The 22,793-nt window shown below is 37.2% G+C and overlaps 1 protein-coding gene across 4 annotated transcripts; it reads left to right on the forward strand.

The window, feature by feature from the left end:
* Positions 1 to 1,903: 1,903 nt before the first annotated feature.
* Positions 1,904 to 22,793, forward strand: LOC111862478 (WD repeat-containing protein 20). 4 transcript variants are annotated; one of them, XR_002842440.2, is made up of 5 exons: positions 1,905 to 2,934; positions 3,071 to 3,253; positions 3,652 to 5,034; positions 8,372 to 8,521; positions 16,739 to 22,793. XR_002842440.2 is itself a non-coding variant. In XM_033750689.1 (4 exons), exons 1-4 carry the CDS (start codon positions 2,680 to 2,682, stop codon positions 13,132 to 13,134), a joined length of 1,914 nt encoding a protein of 637 aa, XP_033606580.1. In that variant the 5' UTR covers positions 1,904 to 2,679; the 3' UTR covers positions 13,135 to 15,546. The 4 variants fall into 4 exon arrangements, 3 of the variants coding, with proteins under 3 accessions (XP_033606580.1, XP_023703707.1, XP_033606581.1); XM_033750689.1 differs by lacking the exons at positions 8,372 to 8,521; positions 16,739 to 22,793 and adding an exon at positions 13,042 to 15,546 and having other exon boundaries at positions 1,904 to 2,934; XM_023847939.2 differs by lacking the exon at positions 16,739 to 22,793 and having other exon boundaries at positions 8,372 to 9,077.

Raw genomic sequence — 22,793 nt, forward strand, 5'->3', positions numbered from 1 at the left:
ATTGCGTTACGTGTCTGTAGCAGTCTATAGTGTACCAACATAAGAACGGAACATTCCCGTATAACCTGTACGGAGTTATATTTTTCTAACGTCCACTTCAATGACGGATGTCCAGGTGGGACAGATATCTAATCTGAGTTGGTCGGATGTACTACAAGAGACATGTGAGCTGATTTCCTATCTTTCCTCTAAATGGCGCAAGATTTTTCTCGTCCCCACGTCTTCCAGACAGGTTCTGCAGTCCACCCATTTTACTATCCAATAGGCCCCGCAGGCTCTTTTACCGGAGGTAAAGCGGCCGGGTCTTGAAGCTGACCAGTCACCTCCAACTAGCGCCGAGATTAAGAATACGTGGATCTATACATCCACGCCCCCACACGTCTTCATGGTGTAATACTTAATTAGCCAAGCACAGGGACAACTGATGTAGGTTCAATTTACAAAAACCTTTGCTTTTTCCAGCAGACCTTGCCTCGTATTGTATTGTACTTCTAATCCTTCTAATGGTCTGTAAGATCTAAGGTTCTTACAGTGGTGGCTATGAAGAGTTCTGTCCTTTGAGTTATAATGCCATGTGGTCCCGCTTGCTATCTGCTTCACATTGGTTTCTTGCTTGGCTTCTTCTTAGACTCTGAAGATGGTAGGGACATTCTCCTCCGAAACGTCACTTGACTTCAAGAGGACCACACAGACTTATATCTAAGAAGACAGAACTTTTCTAAAGATCTAACAGTTTCGTCTACATCTACCAGAATCGCATGAGATACTGTACATATACTGCCTGCTGGGCATTTCTAACAGGTCGTTTTCATTAAAATCCAACGGAATGTGTGTTTAGTTCTGAATATTGTTCTGACAGATGGTTCCCAATGCGTTAGAAATTGTTGGAAATGCCCCAAACATATGTGATAATGACCGTGGCATGACATGGTCTATCTGAAAACGATTACTTAAATCCTTCCAATCCTGACATATGACTTTGACTTTGTTGACAAAATTATGTATGATTCCTTTTTCTTGCATAATGGTGTTGCAAGACTTGAAATGTATGACTTGGCTTCATGTATACTCTCATGGATAAATTAGGATCCTACTTCTTGCAGGTTGATGTGGCCAAACTTCACAGGTGTTGACGTATCTCAGCTATTTAGTTGGTTTGTGGTCTGCTGCATCCAATACTATTTCCTCGAAGTGTTCCATGAATATATTACTGGCCACCATAGTGACCTTCATGTTCCAGAGCATTCTAAGAAAGAAACATCCATTTTATTTTATTTTATTTTATTATGTGGACTACAGCATATGATTTTAGCGCATATTAATGCAGAGTTTTGAGGTACAATTAAAACAATTTTTATATTTGCATTCTTTTTATTCATTACAGGAATATTTCTGTTATAAATCTTTTTAAGATGTGAGTAGCTGTCTTCCTTTACAATTAAAAGAAGACAAGATTGTCAGTCTGTGTTCTAGTTTTAGTCACTTATTTTAGATATATACAATCTTTATATCACTGTATACAAGTCTTTATTTCAATTTATTATACTATTAATGTATGTTATACAAAACTTATTAGTGACATTGTGTTTTAACTATTGAATTTTTAATTAATGGACTTGCATAAAACTGTACAAATTGTATAAGGTTTGCCATTACTTTTACTACTAAAATTAACTTATTTATTATATTGTGTATGTTTATCAGTAGTGTATTACACATGTGTATGCTATTGGATGACAACTGTAATTCTTAGTTGTGACTGTAACTAGGATGATCTCCACCTCCGCATGAGAATGTATTCTCGACAGGATTTATGGAAGGTGAATAAATGAAATGAAATGGGTATTTGTTTATTTGCTGTCAGATTATTCGTATTCTGGAAATTGTCTGCATGAATTGTAATAATCTGTATTTTTGGGTGTATTTTTTATATTTATCTTTATCTTATCTGTGATTTGAGAGGTCGACAGACTATATCCTATCATTGGATTGTATATGTCCTACCTTGTATTGGTTCTGGTATCCGGAAATTGGGATCAACGGAGTGGGCTTTTTACGTCAGGACGGAGGCAGAGTCCAATATCCGAAACATTGTTTTAAATAAAAATCAGGACGATGGATGGTGTAAAAAGAGTCGATCATTGTGTTACTGCTTGTGTTTCGCCTTTTCAACCAAACCGAATTGTTCCATCTGTTTCCTGTTCTTCAGAAGTTGTGTCAGTTTTAGTTGATTTCCTTCGGCTCTCGAGATGATCTCGCCGAAAGATTTTAGGAACTGCTTAAATATATTTTCTCCTCCTGTGACCCATCTTCATCGTTACCTTCAGTACACACGTTCGTTCCTGTTTTTCGGATTTCTTCACACACCCTTCTTAGAATTTTTTCTTTCTGAATAGTCTCTAGGATACGGATCTCCGTACTTTATTAAACGAGATGCGTCCGGCGCCTAGAATAATTTAGAATGGTCGTACTTTCTACTGTTCTTAGAGTTCTTGTAATTTGTATTTGAAGTAGTCCGCTTGAATTTCCCACGTACCGTGCAGATGCGACACTTCCTCGATGCGTGCGCTAAATTTCACTTGTTCCTCAACAGCTGTAAAATACTTCCGATTCCGCTTCTGCGTGCACATGTGAAACAAGACTTGCACGGTTTGCAGCCCCCTCCCAAATCAGTGGTATATGAAAATGGCGGTGCAAGATGGAGGGGGGAAGGATGAGTTAAAAACACAGTTTATTACAAGAGAAGGGACGTACAGGCTAATGACGCTCTCAGAATATTCAAGGCCCAATAGGGTCGGGTATACCAACACTCAAGGCAGTGCCGCTGTTCGTGTGTCGTTTGTAACATTACCAGATCCAAGCGGCAATGGGGATAGAATTTGTTTCAATTTCGGTAGGGAGTTATATGTTTACGTATACAAAGGTGTTAAAAAGGCAAGTACACTTGCGTATTAGTTCTGAGTATTTGTTTACTTGAAGTAATAATGTTTGTGATTATTTACAATTTACACATTGCATATAGTATTATTTTACTTGTACTGAAACAAACCTAACCTAAATTTGCTTGCAGGCAGCAGATCTAACCAAACCAGTAGACAAAAAAATGTATAAGGGTACGAATCCAACTTGCCATGACTTCAATGTTGTTACAATGACGCCGGATAGCGTGTCCCTAGTTGTCGGTTTTTCAACAGGACAGATCCAGCTTATTGATCCTATAAAAAAGGAGCTTAGTAAACTGTACAATGAAGAGGTAATTGCAGTGTTACTGTGTAGTTGTAGTATATTTTAATTTCAAAATAATAATCCAGTAACTCAGTAACACAATTTAAAATATGCAGCCTTGCTTTTCTGAGTTTTACTTTATAAATTTTGTTTGAATTTGTCTCCACCTAAGATTAGATATTAGTGCAGTTCAGGTGTATGATGAGCATGTGACATAAATTAACCGTATAGTAAACTGACATTTTGGTTCATAAATAGGAGAGAGAAGTTAATTATAATGATTAGGATGATTTATGTTCTGTAAATTAACAAAAACTGATTGTAATCATGTGGAAGTTTTTTGGCACATAAAGTTTCCCTTGAATGTAGCTTGATGAGGTATGTAAATCGTATTCTGCTCTTTCATCTTCTGTTTTTGTTTGCCAGAGATTAATTGACAAGACGAAAGTAACGTGCATCCGGTGGGTGCCTGGATCAACAAACCTGTTTCTGGTTTCACATAGCAGCGGCCAGCTGTACCTGTATAATGAAGAGTTGCCTTGTGGCACAGCTCCACCCCATTACCAGCCTTTCAAACAAGGTGATGGGTATGCAATCCATACATGCAAGACCAAAAGCACACGGAATCCTCTCTACCGATGGGTCATTGGATCAGAAGGCTGTTGTATCAATGAATTTGCTTTCTCTCCATGTGGTACATGTCTTGCTGTGGTTTCTCAGGACGGTTTCTTGCGGGTGTTCCATTATGATACCATGGAACTGTTAGGATCAGCGAGGAGCTATTTTGGAGGATTTCTGTGTGTCTGCTGGTCACCTGATGGACGTTATGTTGTTGTGGGGGGTGAGGATGATCTTGTTACTGTGTGGAGTTTCCATGAAAGGAGGGTTGTTGCAAGAGGACAAGGTCATCGTAGCTGGGTTAGTGTGGTTGCGTTTGATCCCTACACCACATCTTACAGTGAACAAGATGGCACAGTGGACTTCAGTGGGGGATCAGATGATGAAACAACCCAACAGAATCATACGCCAAATTGTACGTTGTCCAGTGGGAGTAGTGAACGAAGTTCAGTGACTAGGAATTCGGGGAATCAGGCTTCAAACAGGAACTCTTCTGGCTCAGACTTTAATCGTATGAATGCGGCAACGTGCTACCGTCTAGGTTCTGTAGGTCAAGACACACAACTTTGTCTGTGGGACATTACAGAAGATGTCTTACGTCAGCCAATGTGCAGTAAATTGAGGACTAGTGGTGTTGGTGGGTCTGGAACGTTTGGTGTAAATGGATTAGCAGCAGGTGGTGCATACCACTTAAACTCTATGGGGGGCTGTGTGCCCAGATGCAACAATGTGTCCACAACACTACAGACCAATGCTGTGGCAAGTAAGGACAAGGAATGTCTTGCAGATGGAAATGCAACTCATTTCCATGGCATGAACATGCACAATAATTCATCAGCCCCATCCCTTACACAGAGACTTGCTGGACTTGGTTTTGGTGATAGAAAAGATGGAAGTGGTACTCACAAGCGGAATTTTAGCCTTGCATCGCGAGGCGGAAGCACTGGAGGTGATAAAAATAATTCATCATATCGAGGGAGTGGAACTTCAAATCGTACCTCAGCAGATGACCCCATGAGACTCATTGGAACCGGTGCCTGTCCGAGGTTTGATGAGTGTCCCGTCCTTGAGCCTCTGATCTGTAAGAAGATTGCTCACGAACGGCTCACAGCTCTCATTTTTCGAGAAGATTGCTTTGTCACAGCGTGTCAGGATGGTTATGTCTACACGTGGGCAAGGCCAGGAAAAATGGTGAGTGTATCAACTGATATGCATTGTGAAGTCTATATTAGGAAAGTAAGTATATGACCTCTGCAAATCAATATGCCTACATCATGGTGTTTTCATTGCAGAATACTGGAGAGAAGTAATTCCCCTACCTCCTGTTGTAACATGCAAACAGTCTGTCAGTGAACAAAACGATTACAAATAAGATTCTATCTGAAGGTCACTGTACTTTGATGCTCTGAACATAACAGATTCTGCTGTAGGTTTGTTGGAGAAACCATAATGATGTAATGAATCTTAAGTTTATGCTCTTCTGGGATGTGACATCATGCTGTTAGATACAAGACTACATGATGTCACATCCCAGAAGAGCATAATCTTAATACTGTTCTCTGTGAGAACCTCAAATCTTGTACAATGATATATCAGTTGCGGTTGGGAAGGTAGTAATATATGAAATTTGAGAATTTCACTCTGGTAAGATTAATGTAATGGTCTTTTGGATTATGACACCTGTACGCTGATGGGAACATGCTGCTTCCTTTCTCAAAAATGTTGATGCCTACTGACCAGTACATAACCAGTGTCATAATGCAGATGTCATGAATATGAGAAATCATATTCACACCAACACACCTTGTGGTATTGAGCATTTCACATTGATGACTGACGTGAGTTCCAACAGAGCAGAAACGTGTTTGTGTGTGTGTGGCAAACACAGCCTCAGAAATTTAAAAAAGCGATGAATTTTGTGCTTTGGACTTTATGACCATCTATGCCAGGCAGTGTACACACATTGCAACTCTCTTCATGAGTAGGGTCATTTTCTCTATACATTTCTGTTTGATATTTCCTCCATACAGACTAACGTGTGAGAGCCTACATAAAGTTGTGGGAAGTATCCATATGTGATAAAAGATGAAGAATGTTAAAGCTGTCCCTATAGCAGAATGTGGAGGCCTGTAGTGTTATGAGACATTGAGGCTTCCACATTCTCTAGACAGTCAGCTCACAGATGCTGGTGAAGTTGTCAGCCTTATGCACCAGCCACTCTTTACCCCATGGAAGATTCCTGGTACTTATTTTTGTTAGAGTCTGAGTTGACCCCAGGGCCATAGTGCGGCTGGAAGTATTAGGTCAATTGAAAAATCCACTGACCTCATCAGGAATTGAACCTACAGCCTTACAGCTTGTAACATAGTGCCTCAACCAGCTATGCTACCATGTGCCCCCTTTCTGAAAGATCAACAAAAGTTATATTAATCTGCTCATTTCTTCATTCACTCTCTGTTCATACTTCGTGTATTCTCAAAAACTTTCAGGCTAAGTTCACTGCTGTGTTTCTTATATCCTGACATGTTTCCAAGCTGTATGCTAGGTTTTGCATGTAGTTCTTATGTTTCTCGGAAGATGGCAGCAACATATAGAACATGCTTTCACACAGAAAAGAAAAGCTTTACAGGTATAATAATAGCATATGCAGTAGGAAACAAAAAAAATACTAAATTTAATTTAAGTTCTCACAGAAGGGGTTTTAAGAAGGAAAATTCAGATGTTTATTAATAGATGTCTGAGATATATGTTAAGAATCTGGTGGCCTAGAACCATTTCAAATAGAGAGGTCTGGCAGTTACCTGGTCAAACAGATATAAATATGGAGATAAGGAAACAAAAATTTAGATGGATTGGCCACAAGGTGAGGAAGGATGATGAACAGCCATCAGAGGTTATGCTTCAGTGGAATCCTCAAGAAAATAGTGGAAAGGGCAGACCAAGAAACAGATGGTGGAAATCCACTCTGAGAGAAGCTGTATGTAGTTGGACTGAGCTGCTGTTACTACAGAAGGGGTTAATGCAGTAAAACCTTGCCAATCCAGCCTCCATTAAACTGGATACCACATAATGTGGTGACGTCAGAAGTCAGTTGCACATGGTTGCACTTGCCCAGTTCCCTGCTGACATGTGTACAGTGATGATCTCTTGCACTGTCACTGTGCTCTTCAAGTGTTTTAAGTATGAATGATGGTGTCAAATAGAAATGGAATGAAACTGAAATATGTCACTTTTGGTATTGTGGATAATGTGATCGTTATTTGCAAGTTAGATTCTGGTTTCAATAATACCATATTCCTTTGATTATAAGATGCCCTTAAATTTAAGACATCCAGTTTTTGAATGCTGGTTTTAGGAAATAAATTAGAAAGACGCACCTTCCTCGAATTTAAGATGCACCTTAATTTTTTAACAGGAAAATGTGTAAAATGTGTCTCTTACATTTGATGTAATAGTGTATATCATGATATTAGCATTTTTTTATTACCACTTCCCTAATCCAGATGAGTGTGTAATCAGGGCTGTTCTTCCGCCCACCCTATAGTCTGTATTAGTGAAATTTTATTATGTGATCTGAATAGTCTGTCATTATGTCAGGAACCCTGTTAGAGGCTGATAAGGATAATGGTCTAGAAGTGAATGCAATGACAAATAACAAGGTTGCATAATTGTGACACATCAAATTTTCTTTAAACTGTGTCAAGTTAAGGAAATCATAGTGAACTGAGTGCAAGTTGTATGAACCCATACAAAGAAACGCACAAGGAAACAGAAGAAAATGCTGTGTGCGCTGTTTATGAGTGCTGCTGTTCAGTGCACAGCGTAAGTCCCCTTGCTGTAGCGGTAAGAAGACAAATCAGTAGTAACTAGAAAGTGGCAGGTTCACATCCAGGCTGTGATGTTTTTCAATATCTATTTTCTTTTTTGTGTTATTCTCCTTGTCTGTATATTATTATTTTAGTATGAATTTGAGAGTGTGTAGGTACAGTGGCAGATGTGAATGGATTAAATTGAAAAAGAGCCTTTCAGTAGACATATTGAGTTTAGGGAGGCCAAAATTTATGTACTTTTTGATTGATAAAACATGTTCAAAAAATTTGGAAGACTATTGAAATTTGAGGTTCTTACAGAAGTGAATGTTGAGATTAAGAACTTCTGAGTTTGATTCCATTTTGTTTGGTAAATAAGTACCATTGTTTTGAATGAACCTGCTCCTTCTTCTCTGAAGATAGAAGCAGTAGATTCTTCAGAAGCATTGGTACCTCTCTGCTTGTTGTATCCCATAAGACCATTTTAAATGGGATAATTTTGTTTGAGTTCCATTTAAACAGTATTATGGTTGACATGTGGACCACAATTTCACCTGGCAGGCCATAGTGTAAATATGTATGTAGTATAAAGTTTTGTTAAAGTCTTTTGGGTAATTTTTGGGGGTGAAACTTTCAGATATTTTACTGTTGCAAGTATTTACAGAAACATTTCCAGAGCTTCTTCTTATTGACATGTTGATTCAACTGTGTCCTTTTAGGGTCTTGCTTCTCACATCCCATCAAGCCCAACTACAGTAACTGCAGCAGCAGTTGGGGGCGGCATCGGTCCCAGCGGCACGGTGGTATAGCCACCCTCTCCCAGCCCTCGTTGTGCTGGGCTCTTTTTTAACGTCTCCCTCCTTTTCTCAGTAAGTTACTGTGTAGTGAGTTGTGGGATTGTCATGGCATCCCTTGTTGCCTGTTTACTTTCTGAAACTAATGTGAAAGTCTGAGGATGTTGAAACTGAAGAAAGACTGGATTTGAAAATTCTGAATTCCAGAAGTCGTAATTTCAGACGTGGGTCTATATAACCGCTGCATATGAAACAGCATGGCTTCCTGCCACAGTTGTCAGTTCTCTGTTTCACTGTGTATCATTTCAATCAAACAGATTTTTCACATCAGTTTTATATTGTGAATTGGTCCAAAGTCCATGTTGCCATTTGATCCAGTATTTTATTATTATGTAACTCTTAGGCAAATAAGAGTGAGAGTGAATGTTCTTCTGTCATTAAAAGGATACAGACTGCCTTGTTCAGAATTGTTCCTACCAATGCTGACCTGGATGTGACCTACAACATTAATTTTGAGTGATCCAATCCAAGGTGATCTTTATTTACTTTCAGTTGTTTTGATTTAGAAAATCCAGTTGGTTATATGGCTTCATGAACAGTTTATAGAGACAATAAACACATGTGAAGATCATGCATGTGTGATGCCTTCTCTAATGGTTTTTAATTTTTGCATGGATACTTTAATTTTGTTGCTGCTGGGATCACAGTAGTGAACCAACAGCATGTGGAGTTATTTACAGTTTTAATTTGCATGGTCTTAGCCACATTTTGCAAACATCAGGCATATAGATGACCAAAGTTTTAGCTTTGACTTCTTTCACATTAGGGACTAATGTTGGGATTGCCAGGTAGTGAGCCACATTCTGTTCATATTGGATACTTGTGCTTGTTCAAATCACATATGTAGTATATGGATAAGATAAGGTTATTTGACTATTGTGTGATACAGTGCAGAAGGTCATTTGCTTGGAAATTGTCCATCATCTTACATTTTAATATAAGAAGACCCTAATGTTTTACAACCAGATGCAGAGGATATGAAGAGATTCCTACTTGTTGTGGCTGTTTATACAGCTACTCTCAAACTCTGTTCCAGGACCTGGAGTAGCTCTCCTTACTCTCTCCCTCTGATGTCAGAAATAGAACCTATTTCCATTATAAACTAAGCTCATAGAGTGCAATCAAAGAGCCTTGGACTATGTACGATGTTTGTTTAGATTATTATGGGGACAGAGAAGTGACAGACGTGTGCAGACATGTTAGTAATGATTTGCTTTCATTGGGTTTTTTTTATTTTGTAATGATGGGAGCCTTTGGGGTCCACTATTTTTATTCATTTCCCTCATTTGAAGAGCCTAAAACTATTACATCTTACAACATCTTTATTACAACCGTCACAACACAAGAAATATCAAGATCAATGCCTAGTTTTGGCTCTGCTACATGTTTCGGCAGAGCCGAAACTAGGCACTGATCTTGATATTGTGTTATGACGGTTGTAATAAAGAGGTTGTATATTGTAGCACAACAGAATGCATGAAATGAAAACTATTACATCTTAATTGATTTTTGTGTTTGTGTCTTCAGATAATTGTTTATCTGAATCACCATCTAACATTGATTCTTGTGCTGTATCATGTTCTGTAGTCTCCTCTTTGAAGCCATGTCTTGCACTCGGAAGGAAACAAACAATCATACAATCTCCATGAATGTAACTGTTGCCTGCAGATAAAAGGTAAAGCTATCCCTGTAAGAGGCTTTGGAGGCCCATAGGATTGTGAGATGTCAAGGTTTCCATATATTCTAGACAGTTGGCTCACAGATGGTGGTGAGATTTTCAGCTTTATGCACCAGCCACCCTTTACCCCAAGAAGATTCCTGGTGCTCATTTCTGTTAGAGGCTAGGTTAACCCACAGCAAAGGCAAATCACCTGCGCCATGCAAGAAGCCAATAAGTATTGCTTCCTGTGTATTGAGTGTGACTGAAGAGCGTCACTGAGTGGAGGGTGGGTAGAAATATATTGAATTGAATTTATTTACATTCTATAAATCCTAAGCAGGTTAGTACCTTTGGATACAGAACAAGTCAAAATGTTACATACATAAGTACAGGCAATTTTAGCTTAAAAATTAATATAACTTAATTTTACATCATTCTCTATTTACATTGAAGTATTCATCTAAAGAGTAGAAGGAATGAGCATGTAGATAATTCTTTAATTCTGATTTAAACTTTTTAGTATCATTGCCCAAGTTTTTAATACTTTGTGGCAGATTGTTGAACACTTTTATGCCAGTAAAGTAGACTCCTTTTTGATATACTGATAAAGTTGATGAGGGTAGGTGGAAGTTATATTTTTGTCTAGTATTCATGTTATAGACATCAGAATTTAATTTGAATTTATCTTTGTTGTAAACAACAAATAGGAGAAGCGATAATATGTATTGCGATTGAAGCGGTAGAATTTTTAATTTCTTAAATAATTCTCTACATGAATCTCTACTTCTACATCCTGTAATGATTCTTATTATATTCTAACATATAAACATATAATACACAAAACTTGCGTAAAAATTCATAAAATTAAAAAGTGATGGAAGCAAAAAATATTTATACAGTTGTCTTTACCAGTACCTGTTTATGGTTATTGATCACAAAATGAAAACAGTAGCAGTGTATAATATTTCTTTTGTGGTTTACTGTCAATTTAGGGAATTTAGAAGTAGATCTCTTTTGACTGTGCTATTTTAAAAGTGCAGCTGGCATGTAGTAAGTATCAGTTCTTTCTTCTAAGACTAGCGAACAAAGAGAGACCTCATCAAGGAAATGCTTAAGCAGTATGAACCACAGCAGAATACACCTCTGACCTCTCTCTATCCTACAGATGTTCCCTACACAGTAATTGGTATGACACATTAGGCATAATATTATCAGAGTTACACTTAATCAGTTTCATTTTCATTGCTGAGTATATGGCAGTCCATGGAAGTGCCCCCAGTTTACACACCAGTGACAGACAAATGTTATTCCTTTGATAAGAATTTTTGTTATCTTACAAGCACATGTCGCAAGGAACGGCAGACAATATTGAAGTTGGAGCTAGATGTTTTTGAAAGGGTTTGGAAGGGCCAATGTTGTTGCCTTGATGAAAGTATTCTTTAATACAGCTGTTTGCAAAAAACGTGGATTCTCATAAACTGGCAGGTGATTCTTCCTTAATAATAATAATAATAATAATAATATATGTATGATGAAATGGTGTGGCTGCTAGGTTAGTACAGTTATCAGTTAGACATGCAGTAATTATACTTAGTAGATACCCCTGAAACTAATAGTACAAAAAAAATTGATGTATGAAAATATTGGTCACTGGAAATGATTACAGAATAGAAAAGTGACTGCAAAAGTTGGAAATTGAGTAGTAAGTTTGCATGTCCTGATTCTTTTGTGGGTTAGTTTACAGGACACTGAGTATGTAGAATGTATGTATGAGTGATGAATTGGAAAGGGTTTGGAAGGAAGTGGTTGTGGCTTAATCAAGGTACTGTCCTGGCATTTGCCAGGAGGAACTGAGGGAAAACCTCAAAAGAATCTCAGTCATGATAGCTGATCTCATAGCTGAGATTTTAACAGGCTCCTCCTAGATACAACTGGGCAAGTGGTAGCATAATTGGTTGAGGCACTATGCTGTGAGCCATAAGGCTTGATTCCCGATGAGGTCTTCAGATTTTTCAGTTGACCTAATCCTTCCAGCTACACTATGGCCCTGGGGTCAACTCAGCATGTAACAGAAATGAGTACAAGGAATCTTTCCAGGGGTGAAGGGCTGCCAGTCTGTGAGGCTGACAACCTCACTACCATCTGTGAGCTGATTGTCTAGAAAATGTGGAAGCCTCAACATCTCACAACAATGGCCTCTATGGCCTGTTACAGGGGTAGGTTTACCTTTGCCTCCTAGATAGAACTCAAGTACTAACCTACATGCTCACCTTCGCACAGTATTGCATCAGCTGTAATGGTTTGTTTCTTGAGAAATGGAGAATATTTCTGTAATCTTGAGAGTGAAGAATAAAAATGGTTCATTCACATACAGAAGCCTTCATAGAACAAGTATTGTGGATACACATAACTTGTAGAAGCAGGTTGGAGAGAAAGACTGAGACACAGGCAGAGGAAGTACAGAAGTCCTGAACCGCTATAAAATCTAAGGAGCACAGCATATCTTGAAAAACTACCACTTGTTTAGCTGTTTAGGAAATTACCCACATTTTATAGAACTCGAATGTTCATGCCAATGTTTCAGAGAACCTGCTGCCTCAAACACCCGAGGATGGGTACAGTATACTCCAGAATGTTGGTACCTATCTACAAAATTGTGCATTGTCACATCCAAGAAGACAGTAATCCCTCTATAAAGCCAGTGTTATTTGTTGAGTTTCTCATTGTATTCCTTAAACTGCTAACAAATTTAGAGTGGCCATGAGAACTGCTTTCTCCTGTTTCTTGTTAATTCCGCTAATCTCTTTGGAAAGTTTTATTATGAGAAAGAAATTAATATATTTGTAGTATAATATGATTTTATTTCTGATGACAGGACAGAGGAAGAGCAAGAATTCTCAGGAGAATGCTAAACCCATATTGGAGCCCTTGTTTGGTTCTTCTTTGGTTCTTCTGTCATAACTTTTAACTGATGTGTGATCACATCATCATCTATGCCGTAATTTTTATCATTGTTTTTAAAACGAAAAATTTATAGCTCATTTATTGTAAGATAATGTAACTGTTCCTACAAGAGTCTACAGAAACTGCTCTTTGTATAATGATGTCTCTCAGTTCAAGGTGTGTCTGTTAATTAGATTGGCTTCTGCTCCTAATGTAACCTGCAAGGGTATTGACATCCTCAGTGAGGAGTGTGTGTTACTTGCTCTCATGTGTCATTCATGATGACAGTTTTTTCTGTAAATCGTTTTAGAGTCCTCGCTCTTTGGGCCTTTATCATGTGTTCTGATACTATTCTGATGTTATCTGTTCTTGCTGTATTTGTATTCACCCATGGCTTCTCAACTTTTGTTACCTTTCTTAGTATTTCTCTTAATGCATGCCAGTAATTGGTATCCCTTTTCTTGTCAGACACTGTAATGAATGAATTAGCATCACCATTTTATTAAGTCTCCTATCTAATGTGTACCAGGAGCTGTTTCTGTTGTGGTAAAATGGCTGGAGCATCACATTCATCTTGTGCTCAGGTTAAGGTTGCATAGGGCTCTGCTTCCCATTTCTGCATGCGTGTTCATGTGATGTTTAATTGAACTGTTGGTCAACTTTACTTTTACAGTATTATCACTACCATCATCTACAGATTCAGTTTCTGAAAGGTAATGGTTTGAAAAGAATTGGATGGTTGAGTGTCCAAAATGTTGACAGAAAACATTACAGTAGTGAGTGTGCTTTTGAGACTTCATAATATTGATATTGCTTTCATGTGAGTATGTTGGGTACTGGATGTGATTCTTGCCTGGCAATCTCAGAGGGTAAATATTCTGATTTCACATTTTTCAGTACATCATGATTAGCCTGTGTTTTAATTACTTGTGAGATGTTTTGTGACCAAAGAAACCATAGAAAAATTGGTGTCTTATACTGTTTTGTAGACCTACAATGAAATATGGTGCATTCCATTGATGATATTGTTGCAGTCATCGTTTTTATATAAAACACAAGGCAGCATGATTACAGAATCCAGCCTTGATAACCCAATTTTTCCACATATAATAATATGTCAAAGATAGTGGTCAATATGTATCATAATAATTACATAGGTAGTACATGTTCATTAGGGATCCACTGAATATTCTTATTGAAGTAAGGTTCTGTTATTAATTTATTTATGTTCCAAAATGGTCATGTCACATAACGAGGGGAAGTCCTAACCAAAAGAATGCCCATTGCTAACAGTATATCTTTATTTTATTGTTTTGGCAGCTTGTTAACAGGAGGTATGCCATGCTGCTTGCTTTAATTTTTAAAAGTTGTGGCATGTGTCCTGTAAAATTGTATTTGAGGTAACACCATTCTTTTTGACAGTCTGTATGTCTTAATTAATTTAAAGGCTTTACCAAATTTTCAGGTGTTTATATATTATTTCAGTAAAACCACAGACCACCTGACACAATTTATCAGATTCACATTAAGTACTTAATCAAATGACATGTTTCAGCTGAAATTTCACAGTCTTCAGGGGTGTTTAACCTAGAAAGTAAGCCATTAAAATTATTAGTGGTATATCAAAATGTTACTTTACATTCAAAGGTGTTTGGTTAAAATGCTTTTTATGAAATTGTATACGTAAATATGAAACTAGTATAATAATATATATAACATAAAGATATGAGCAATATCAAAATAATATAAATCAGTATGGTAGACTAATGGCTTGATAATTAGTAATATTCAGCTGTGTTCCAAGTGTAATAACCATCCCATATATGAAGACAGCTGTGCCAAGTCATAACTTTACTGTATAGATTTATGTGAAACATTTTAATTATCAGTCTTTTTTATTGTATTTTAAGATTATGATGCACAGCTTATAACTTACTAAGTTGACAGTCCTGAAGATGGAAAAATTGTAGCTGAAACATGCCAGGTGATTAAGTATTTTATTACTGTGTTTGACAAGATGAATCAGATGGTTTTATTGAATTCAAAATGAGAACTGGGTAGAGCAGTAGTAATGATATGTGTAAGGTTTGTCAGCTGTTACTTTAAATTTTTATTGCATTTTGAAATATAAAAAGAGTGTTCATGCCTCATTATGGACACTGTGTTGAATTACCACAAACTTCTGTTAACGCTGATGTGTTGTGAACACTATATGCTGTGGATAACTGAACAGAGTTCAACAGATAAGTTGTGTATTACAGTTTGGTACATTTCTTAGAACTTCACTCATTACATGAATTGGAGTAATCTGGCTGTAAGTTTTAGAACCAAATTTAGTACAGGTTATTATTTTTACATCCATTGTAGGAGTTGGGATAGCAGTGGGCTACAGGCTGGACGGTCTGGATTTGATTGCTGTTAGGGCAAGATTTTTCTTTTCTTCACAGCATCCATACCAGCTCTGTGGCACACCCAGCCTCCTATCCAATGGGTACTGGGGGCTCATTCTCTGAGGGGGGTAAAGCAGCCAGGCCATGAAGCTGTGCTGAGGTCAAGAATGGTGGAGCTATATATCCACTCTCCTATATGTCTTCATGGTGTGGTGCTTAATTAATTAAGTGCAGGGGCAACTTTTTACCCATCCACCCATATACTGTTTTTCATCATATTATTGTTAAGCCATATACTTACACATATTAGAATCATGGACTGCGTACAGATTTCAGTTCAGAGAACCTATAGCAAATGACACAATGGGCTTTTTCTGTAGATACATATCCTCTTGCAGCAGATGCAGATCAAAATGTGCACCCAGAGAGTTTCTACATGATGTCAGATATGTTCAAATTCAGTGAAAAATAATTATTTTAAAATGAAAAGGAAAGAAAATATGCCAGAAAATTAAACTATGTTCATGCTTCAGGTTTGTTTTGGTATAACTCCAGTTACTTTAATAAAAATTTCATGAAACTGATTGGCTGTCATGAGGCCCCATCAAGCAAAGTGCTGCAGTTTCTTAATTCAAAGTACAAGACAGGTATACACATTAATATTCAGAAGAGGATGCACAACGGATTTGAGATGGTCACCTTTTAATCTGTCTAGTTTCGTACTTTGATACAGTGATCATCATCTGTAGATTGTGCTTTGCTCATTTGTTTGAGTAGAGACAAGTACAACATGCATCACATTCTGTTTGTTTTCTGATGCAAGTACAGTGTGTGTGTGTGTATCCAGTGGAAAATGAAATAATGATTTGTCTCCGTCTTGTTTTGTATTTAGTTACATTTTGTACTGTGGGATGGGAATGGATCATTTTGTGATGGAATTATATTTCAAGTGATTTGTTAAAATCTACTAAATGTAATTGGAGAGAACTTAACATTTCATTTTGTTTGTTAGGGCTACTTACCATGTTTTGTAACTAAATATCACATTATTGTATTCTGAAGTTTCTCTTCCCCATGTAACAAAGACGCCGATGTGTTGGACTCATTAATGTCAATTCTAAAGCATTCGTACAATGGGATGTTACACTTAAGATTACAGGGCTTCTGGCCTGTGTCCGTTATCATAGCATACAAAACAGAACACAACATTTTGGAAACTGGATCTGTTTCCATCCTCAGGTGAAAAGGTGGGGGACACCTATCAGGGAGATCCTTCAGAAGGACCTGCACTCAATCACTGTACATCTCACTGGTCCAGTGACAGATTGGTTCTTTCTAATGGACCGAGTTGATTACATGCCTCCCCATATACTGGATGCTGTTATACTAAACATGACCTATCTGGACTCTGTTCAGAAAATGAGCAGATATGAATATGGTTACAGTCCTGTGGTATAAGTGAAATGGTAAGTGTACATTCACAACAATCACCTTTCTTTCAGTTAGCTGCAAACTGCCCAGCATGCAGTGCAAAAGACCTGAGGTTACTGTTTTCTGGAATGTGATGCCAGATAATTGGGTAGATAAGCAGCAACATTTTGTAGGGACCTGTTACCTGCATCTTCAGGGAAGAAGAAGTGGTCACCTGTCTTAAAGATGGAAGTACCAGGCCCCTCCAAAAGATTGGTACTTATCCACCAACTACACAGTGTCATTGTAATCTTAATTCTTTTGTTACAGTTTATTTTTCATTAAGGGAGGCCCTAATTTTGATGATTAATGTGAAAATTCCTTAACAAAAATTGGTATTCCACTTGTTAAACTGCCAAAGGAAGTGTCTGGTTTAGGTCCCCAACTTGACTGAAAGCATTTTTTAATTTCATTCAGCCCCTGCAATTTTCATTTGATACTGCAGAACATCAGTAGTTGAAAGGATGTTGCAAAATGATGCAAGAAAACTCTCCTGGTTCAGATTAACCATTCATTTTATTTGATGGTCCACGCATGTTAAACCATATCATGTATGTCCTTTGTGACTGAAGGACTCGGACTCTGCTATAAACAATTTTCTTAAAGATAACACAACACCTTCAGTAGGTGCTGTGTTCAGTGCTATAGAGACATTCTCTTTATTTTAGTAATTCCTTATTCAGATTCCAGAGCTACGTGCAACCTTCATTAATATTTTTTTAGCGCACTGACTAAATGTGCCTATCTGTAAGACGACAGAATGCAGACTGTAAAACATGATGTATGATAGTAATTGCATTCAGGTAGCAATTTTATTCACTCTCTTTTGGGTGGGGGGACGTCTCGTTGGTTTAAACCAAATGTTGTCTGTGTTCTTTATTTCACATATCACATATTCTTGCTGCATGACATAATCTTAGATTAATTATTTTCAGGTAAGGCACAAGCATCAAACAAAATACAAGTATCCCCTGACTTAAGTGAATTCTGCTTTAATTCAGTTTTGTATGAATTTATTTTAATTTGCTTTTTTTTTTTTTAATGAAGATGATAAAAATGATTAAATTATTTTTAAGAATGCAGTCTCCTGGATGGTACAGCTAAGCTTGCCACCTGCTTGTGCTGGTTCCTTGCTTGGGTTAGTCTCTAACCTTGAAGGTGGAGGTGATGTGTTCCTCTGAAACATTGGCCTATTGCGGGATGGACGTTGTCTAGGCCGTTTTTGTATTTACAGTTATTTCTCACAATAAAATATTGGCATGTCTCCAGATTATGTAGTAATACAAACCAGAGAAATGTTCTCTTCACATTCACCACAGCGAGAACCTTAAATCCAACAGTGAAATTATTTGTTAACTGCTAAAAAATGGTATTAAATTAATTAAATTACTTATATCTCATTAATGATTAAAGGCAAAACACTAGGAGCCAGAATATCAAGCAAAATACCTTGGGTGAGCAATTTGCTAATTTTTATTAACAAAAGGACAGTTGATACATCTACATATAAATAATAGAAAATTCTTGTCAAGCCAGGGGAAACTCAACATGCCATTCCTCAGAATATGGAGAAGAAACATGATAGGATTTACAAATAAAAGGAAAATGGAATAGGAGATCGAAGGATTAGAATGGCGAAGAAATGGAAGAATGGGGTTGAGGGTAATGTTGTAACATGAAGGAGAGAGAAGTAAGAAGTGGGAAAGAGATAACAAAGAAAATGAGTTAGGATGCAAGAAAGCAACGAGGGATGAAAGAGGAGGGGATGAAGATAAGTTATAAGGAAACAGGAAAAAATAAGTTATTTTCCCTGTCTTTGATGGGCCATGCACTAGCAGTATTAAGATAGGAATGAAATTGGAATTTCCTAGAATTTGTGCCGGATTGGAAGGGAATAACAGGAATTTTGAGTTACATGACTGCTCTTGGGAATGCAGCTATCACATAAGTCATGAGATACCTCTGTTGTAGTGTATCATAGGTTTTTAAACTACTTTATTTTGTGATACAGAAATAATGTTGGAGATGTGCTGACAGACATGTTATCTTTTGATATGGGAGAGGTTAGTAGTCTAGTATGATGTGGCATCACATGTTGTGCTCTGTTAGGTTATGACTCTCTCTTATAGCCTTGTAGGTAGATACCAATGCTCTGGAGGAACATAATGCCTCCATCTTCAGGGATGAAGAATGTTGGTAGTTATCTGCCAGATTACACCATGGTGTCACAACCTAATTGTCACCTCCAGGAAAATATCAAACTTTACATATGGTGCGATTGTTTGTTTTCATACCAAACTGAATTAACACATCAGTGCAAAATATTTTAATTGTGTGCAGACAGAAGAACATATTGTGATTTTAATGCTGTAAATAACAGACGTTTATTATTAATACAGACATGTGTTAATGACTGCTATTAGTTTTCATTGGTCTTTATCAGTATAGTTGAGGTCCATGTAGTTGAAGTTATGGAAAGTAAAAATAATATTGGACTTCAATGGTCAGTTATCTGTGATGTAGACTATATGGGTTGGTTTTACCACTTCATGTGGAAACAATTCTGAAACAAATGTACAGTAGTAATATATCGTATAGTATTTATTGCAACTGTTGTTTCAAGTGTCAGAGACTCCCTCTCTTTCACCAGTTGCCTTTTGCTTTCAGTTCATACTTTTGTAATTGGATCATTCAGCATGGCATGAATATTTCTTCATTGTTTTATATTTTGAAGCAAAGCTTCTGTAGCTAGAAAGTGTTGAGTGATTCAGAGAAAGATTGTTGTTGTCATTTGGTTTATGACAACATTCGGCATGGCAGGTGGTTAACACGTTTCAGAAGAACCTGCTGTGTCTGTCTTTGGGATGAAGATGGAGACAGAATGTTCTTCTGAAAAGCTGGTATGCAGTTTCATAACCCAGAACAACGCAGTCCTAATATTTGCCAATGTGAAAGCCTGAAATCTCACGTTGGTCTGAGTAACTGAATGTACACAGATGTAATTTCCTAAAATTTGAGAAATACCAAAAATGGGGAGGGGGTTAGCTTTGTGCTATATAACAAGCAATGACCAAGCATGCATGTGCTTGCCTACAGCCACTAACTGAAAGATTATTTGGCCGTTGGCCTATAGTAATGCATAAACGCATTACTTGTAACATCTCAAACAAAGCCATCTTCACCATGCTCTCTGTTAGGCGCTCATGTGCAAGATCAGCAGCCGGTGCATCCTGTGGCTTTTATGGCAAACTGCCAGCAGGCTCATTTATCTGTGCCCCACTACATAACTTATATTCATGCAGTGTGTTCATGATCAGAAATTAACTGCTTAGAGAGATATTTATGATTTTGAATAATGGTTGTAGCGTATATACTTCAGTGAGTATAGTTTTGATGTCAGATTTATTTTAAAGCTGACTTGTATAATGCAACATATCATCTGTAAGAAGCTAATTTTGCATACAGCCTCAGCCCTGTGGATACGTGTACAGAACAGGGGAAGAAAGCATAGCCCCCCTCATTGCAGATGCTGACAAGTTGCTCTGTAACAGAAGTCTCAGTCTCCCTTTCATTCCTAGTTGGACGAACCTGATCTTGTAGTCAAGCGTGTACCACTTATGTTTCATATTTATAGGATTCCAAGTTCAGATCTCAGCTTTGAGACCACCTATCCTGATGTTTTTGGTGGTGTTCCTGACCTTCTAGCCAAAAGACTCAAATTAGGCCACAACCACTTCCTTCTGCATTCTGTGCAATTCATTGTTCAGTAGTGGTCCTGTCATTTGATGCTTTATAGGTATGAGCTACTCGCAGCATCATTAAATAAAACATAAATAAGAAGACCCTACTTGGATGCAGTGAGTAAAAGAAACATAATTTGTGTCCCTCGGTTGTATATTTGTATTGTATTTATTTATTTCATTCTTTTCTCCTACTTTCTTTCCCTGCTTCCTTGGTGAGTTGGAGCATTCCTCTATATATGCGCACTAGCTTCTTCATTGGAGAGATCAGTAAAAGCGAAGACAAAACGATTGTAAAGCAAGTACAAGTACTTATTGAACAGAGTGATCCAGTTGAGTGGTGCTTGCTAATTATTTTTATCATGATGTTCATCATGTAGCATTCATAATGTTGAGCCACATGTTGGCCTGTTCCAAGCTCTTTGCAGTAGTCTGTTCAAAATTATTCCTCAGTTCTTTGATCCATGTGGTTTATAATGTTTCAGAAGTGTCAACATGTTGAATTCGGTTGGTGTTATATTTTTAAAGTTGGCACAGTATGGGTTCTGTTTTTAATTCTGTTAAGGTCTTAATTTCGTTTGTGGTCTATCCAAGCACAGTTCACCATTTATTTTACAAATTTAATCTCAGCAGCTGTAATCCTGGACATGACTTTTGCTTGCTGATTATCCCAAATTGCATGATGTACATACTTATGTACATACATAAGTATATACACAAACATGCATGTTGTTCCTTGCTCATTTCCATCCAGTTGCTAGTTCTGTCATGTAATGTCTCTGATTAGTTCCCATAAAATTTTATTATTTATGTTCTCCGATACTGACATGCCATTTTGTAGTTAAAGTGCATAAAATGTAACGCAGAACATCCAGCGTTTGCTCCCAGAGGATATGTGAGAGATGTGACTGAATACTGGGTCACTGTGGTTCCTAAAATATTGCATCAGTATTAACACACAGTTCTAAGGACAGAATTCTTGCATCCACATGTGGAAAGTGTATGTTCTTCCTCCAAAATTTATTTAATCCTTACCAGTATAGGTGATGCTAGATATTCTCAGTGGTTGTTATAATATTACTAAATAACATCATATATTTCACATGTAAATGAACTGCTGAAGTAACTGGCCACAGGCATCTGTTAAAGAGAGGCTGTAAGTCCTATCTTTGTGACACTGAGTTTAGAAGATCTAGGTGCCTTTTTAAGCAACCGTAAATTCTACAGGTATGAAATTTGGCAGACGTGTAGTTGAGGATTCTCTGTATCTGCTGAACTTCTTCTGCAATGATTTACTTTAAGTATATTTTTTGTCCCCCCCCCCAAGACCATATATTCAAGAAATGGTGTTTTAGGAGAGAAAAAAGGTTAGAATGTTTATTGCAAGCAAATCACTGTAAATAAGAGCTAACAGATACAGGGTTACTTAGAAAATGCATCTGGATTTGACAAAATTAACTTTGCAGTTGAGTGCCCACATCATATATGGAGCTCAAGATGAAGCCAGTGCCAAGGACTATCCACATCATATTTGTATTTTAAGTAGGCTTTAAATAGGATGTATTTCTTGTAGATTATGTTGATTGTACTGTTGCCAGTACCATGTATGATCAAATCAAAAGATGAGGGAACCATCATGGCTGACTAAACATTATAAGGCTAATGCTTATTTTCAATTGTGATAGTTTTCATCAAAAGGGCAAAAAATATATGCCTTGAGCTGAGAAGTTTGTTTTATACAAGTCATATGTAATCCTTTCACTTGATTATGTTTACTGATCATGACTCAGTGTATTATTGTTATTATGTTTGTAAAGATTTATTTGCAGTTGTTGATACAAAAATCAATAAAAGATTAAACATCTGTAATGTGTAACGTGTTGAGGCATTTGTTATATAATGATACAATGGAATTGTAAATGTAATAGAATGTGGAGATGATTGATTCATTTACTTGTTTGTATTTATGTAAATATACATGAACATATGAAAAATAATATAGCTATATATTGTATTTCTGCTTGAGCATGAAAATATGAGGATATGTAAAACTCATGGAATAAAATGTCTGAGGCAGAATGTAA

This window comes from Cryptotermes secundus, unplaced genomic scaffold, assembly GCF_002891405.2.
Source record: "Cryptotermes secundus unplaced genomic scaffold, Csec_1.0 scaffold816, whole genome shotgun sequence".
NCBI lineage: Eukaryota > Metazoa > Arthropoda > Insecta > Blattodea > Kalotermitidae > Cryptotermes > Cryptotermes secundus.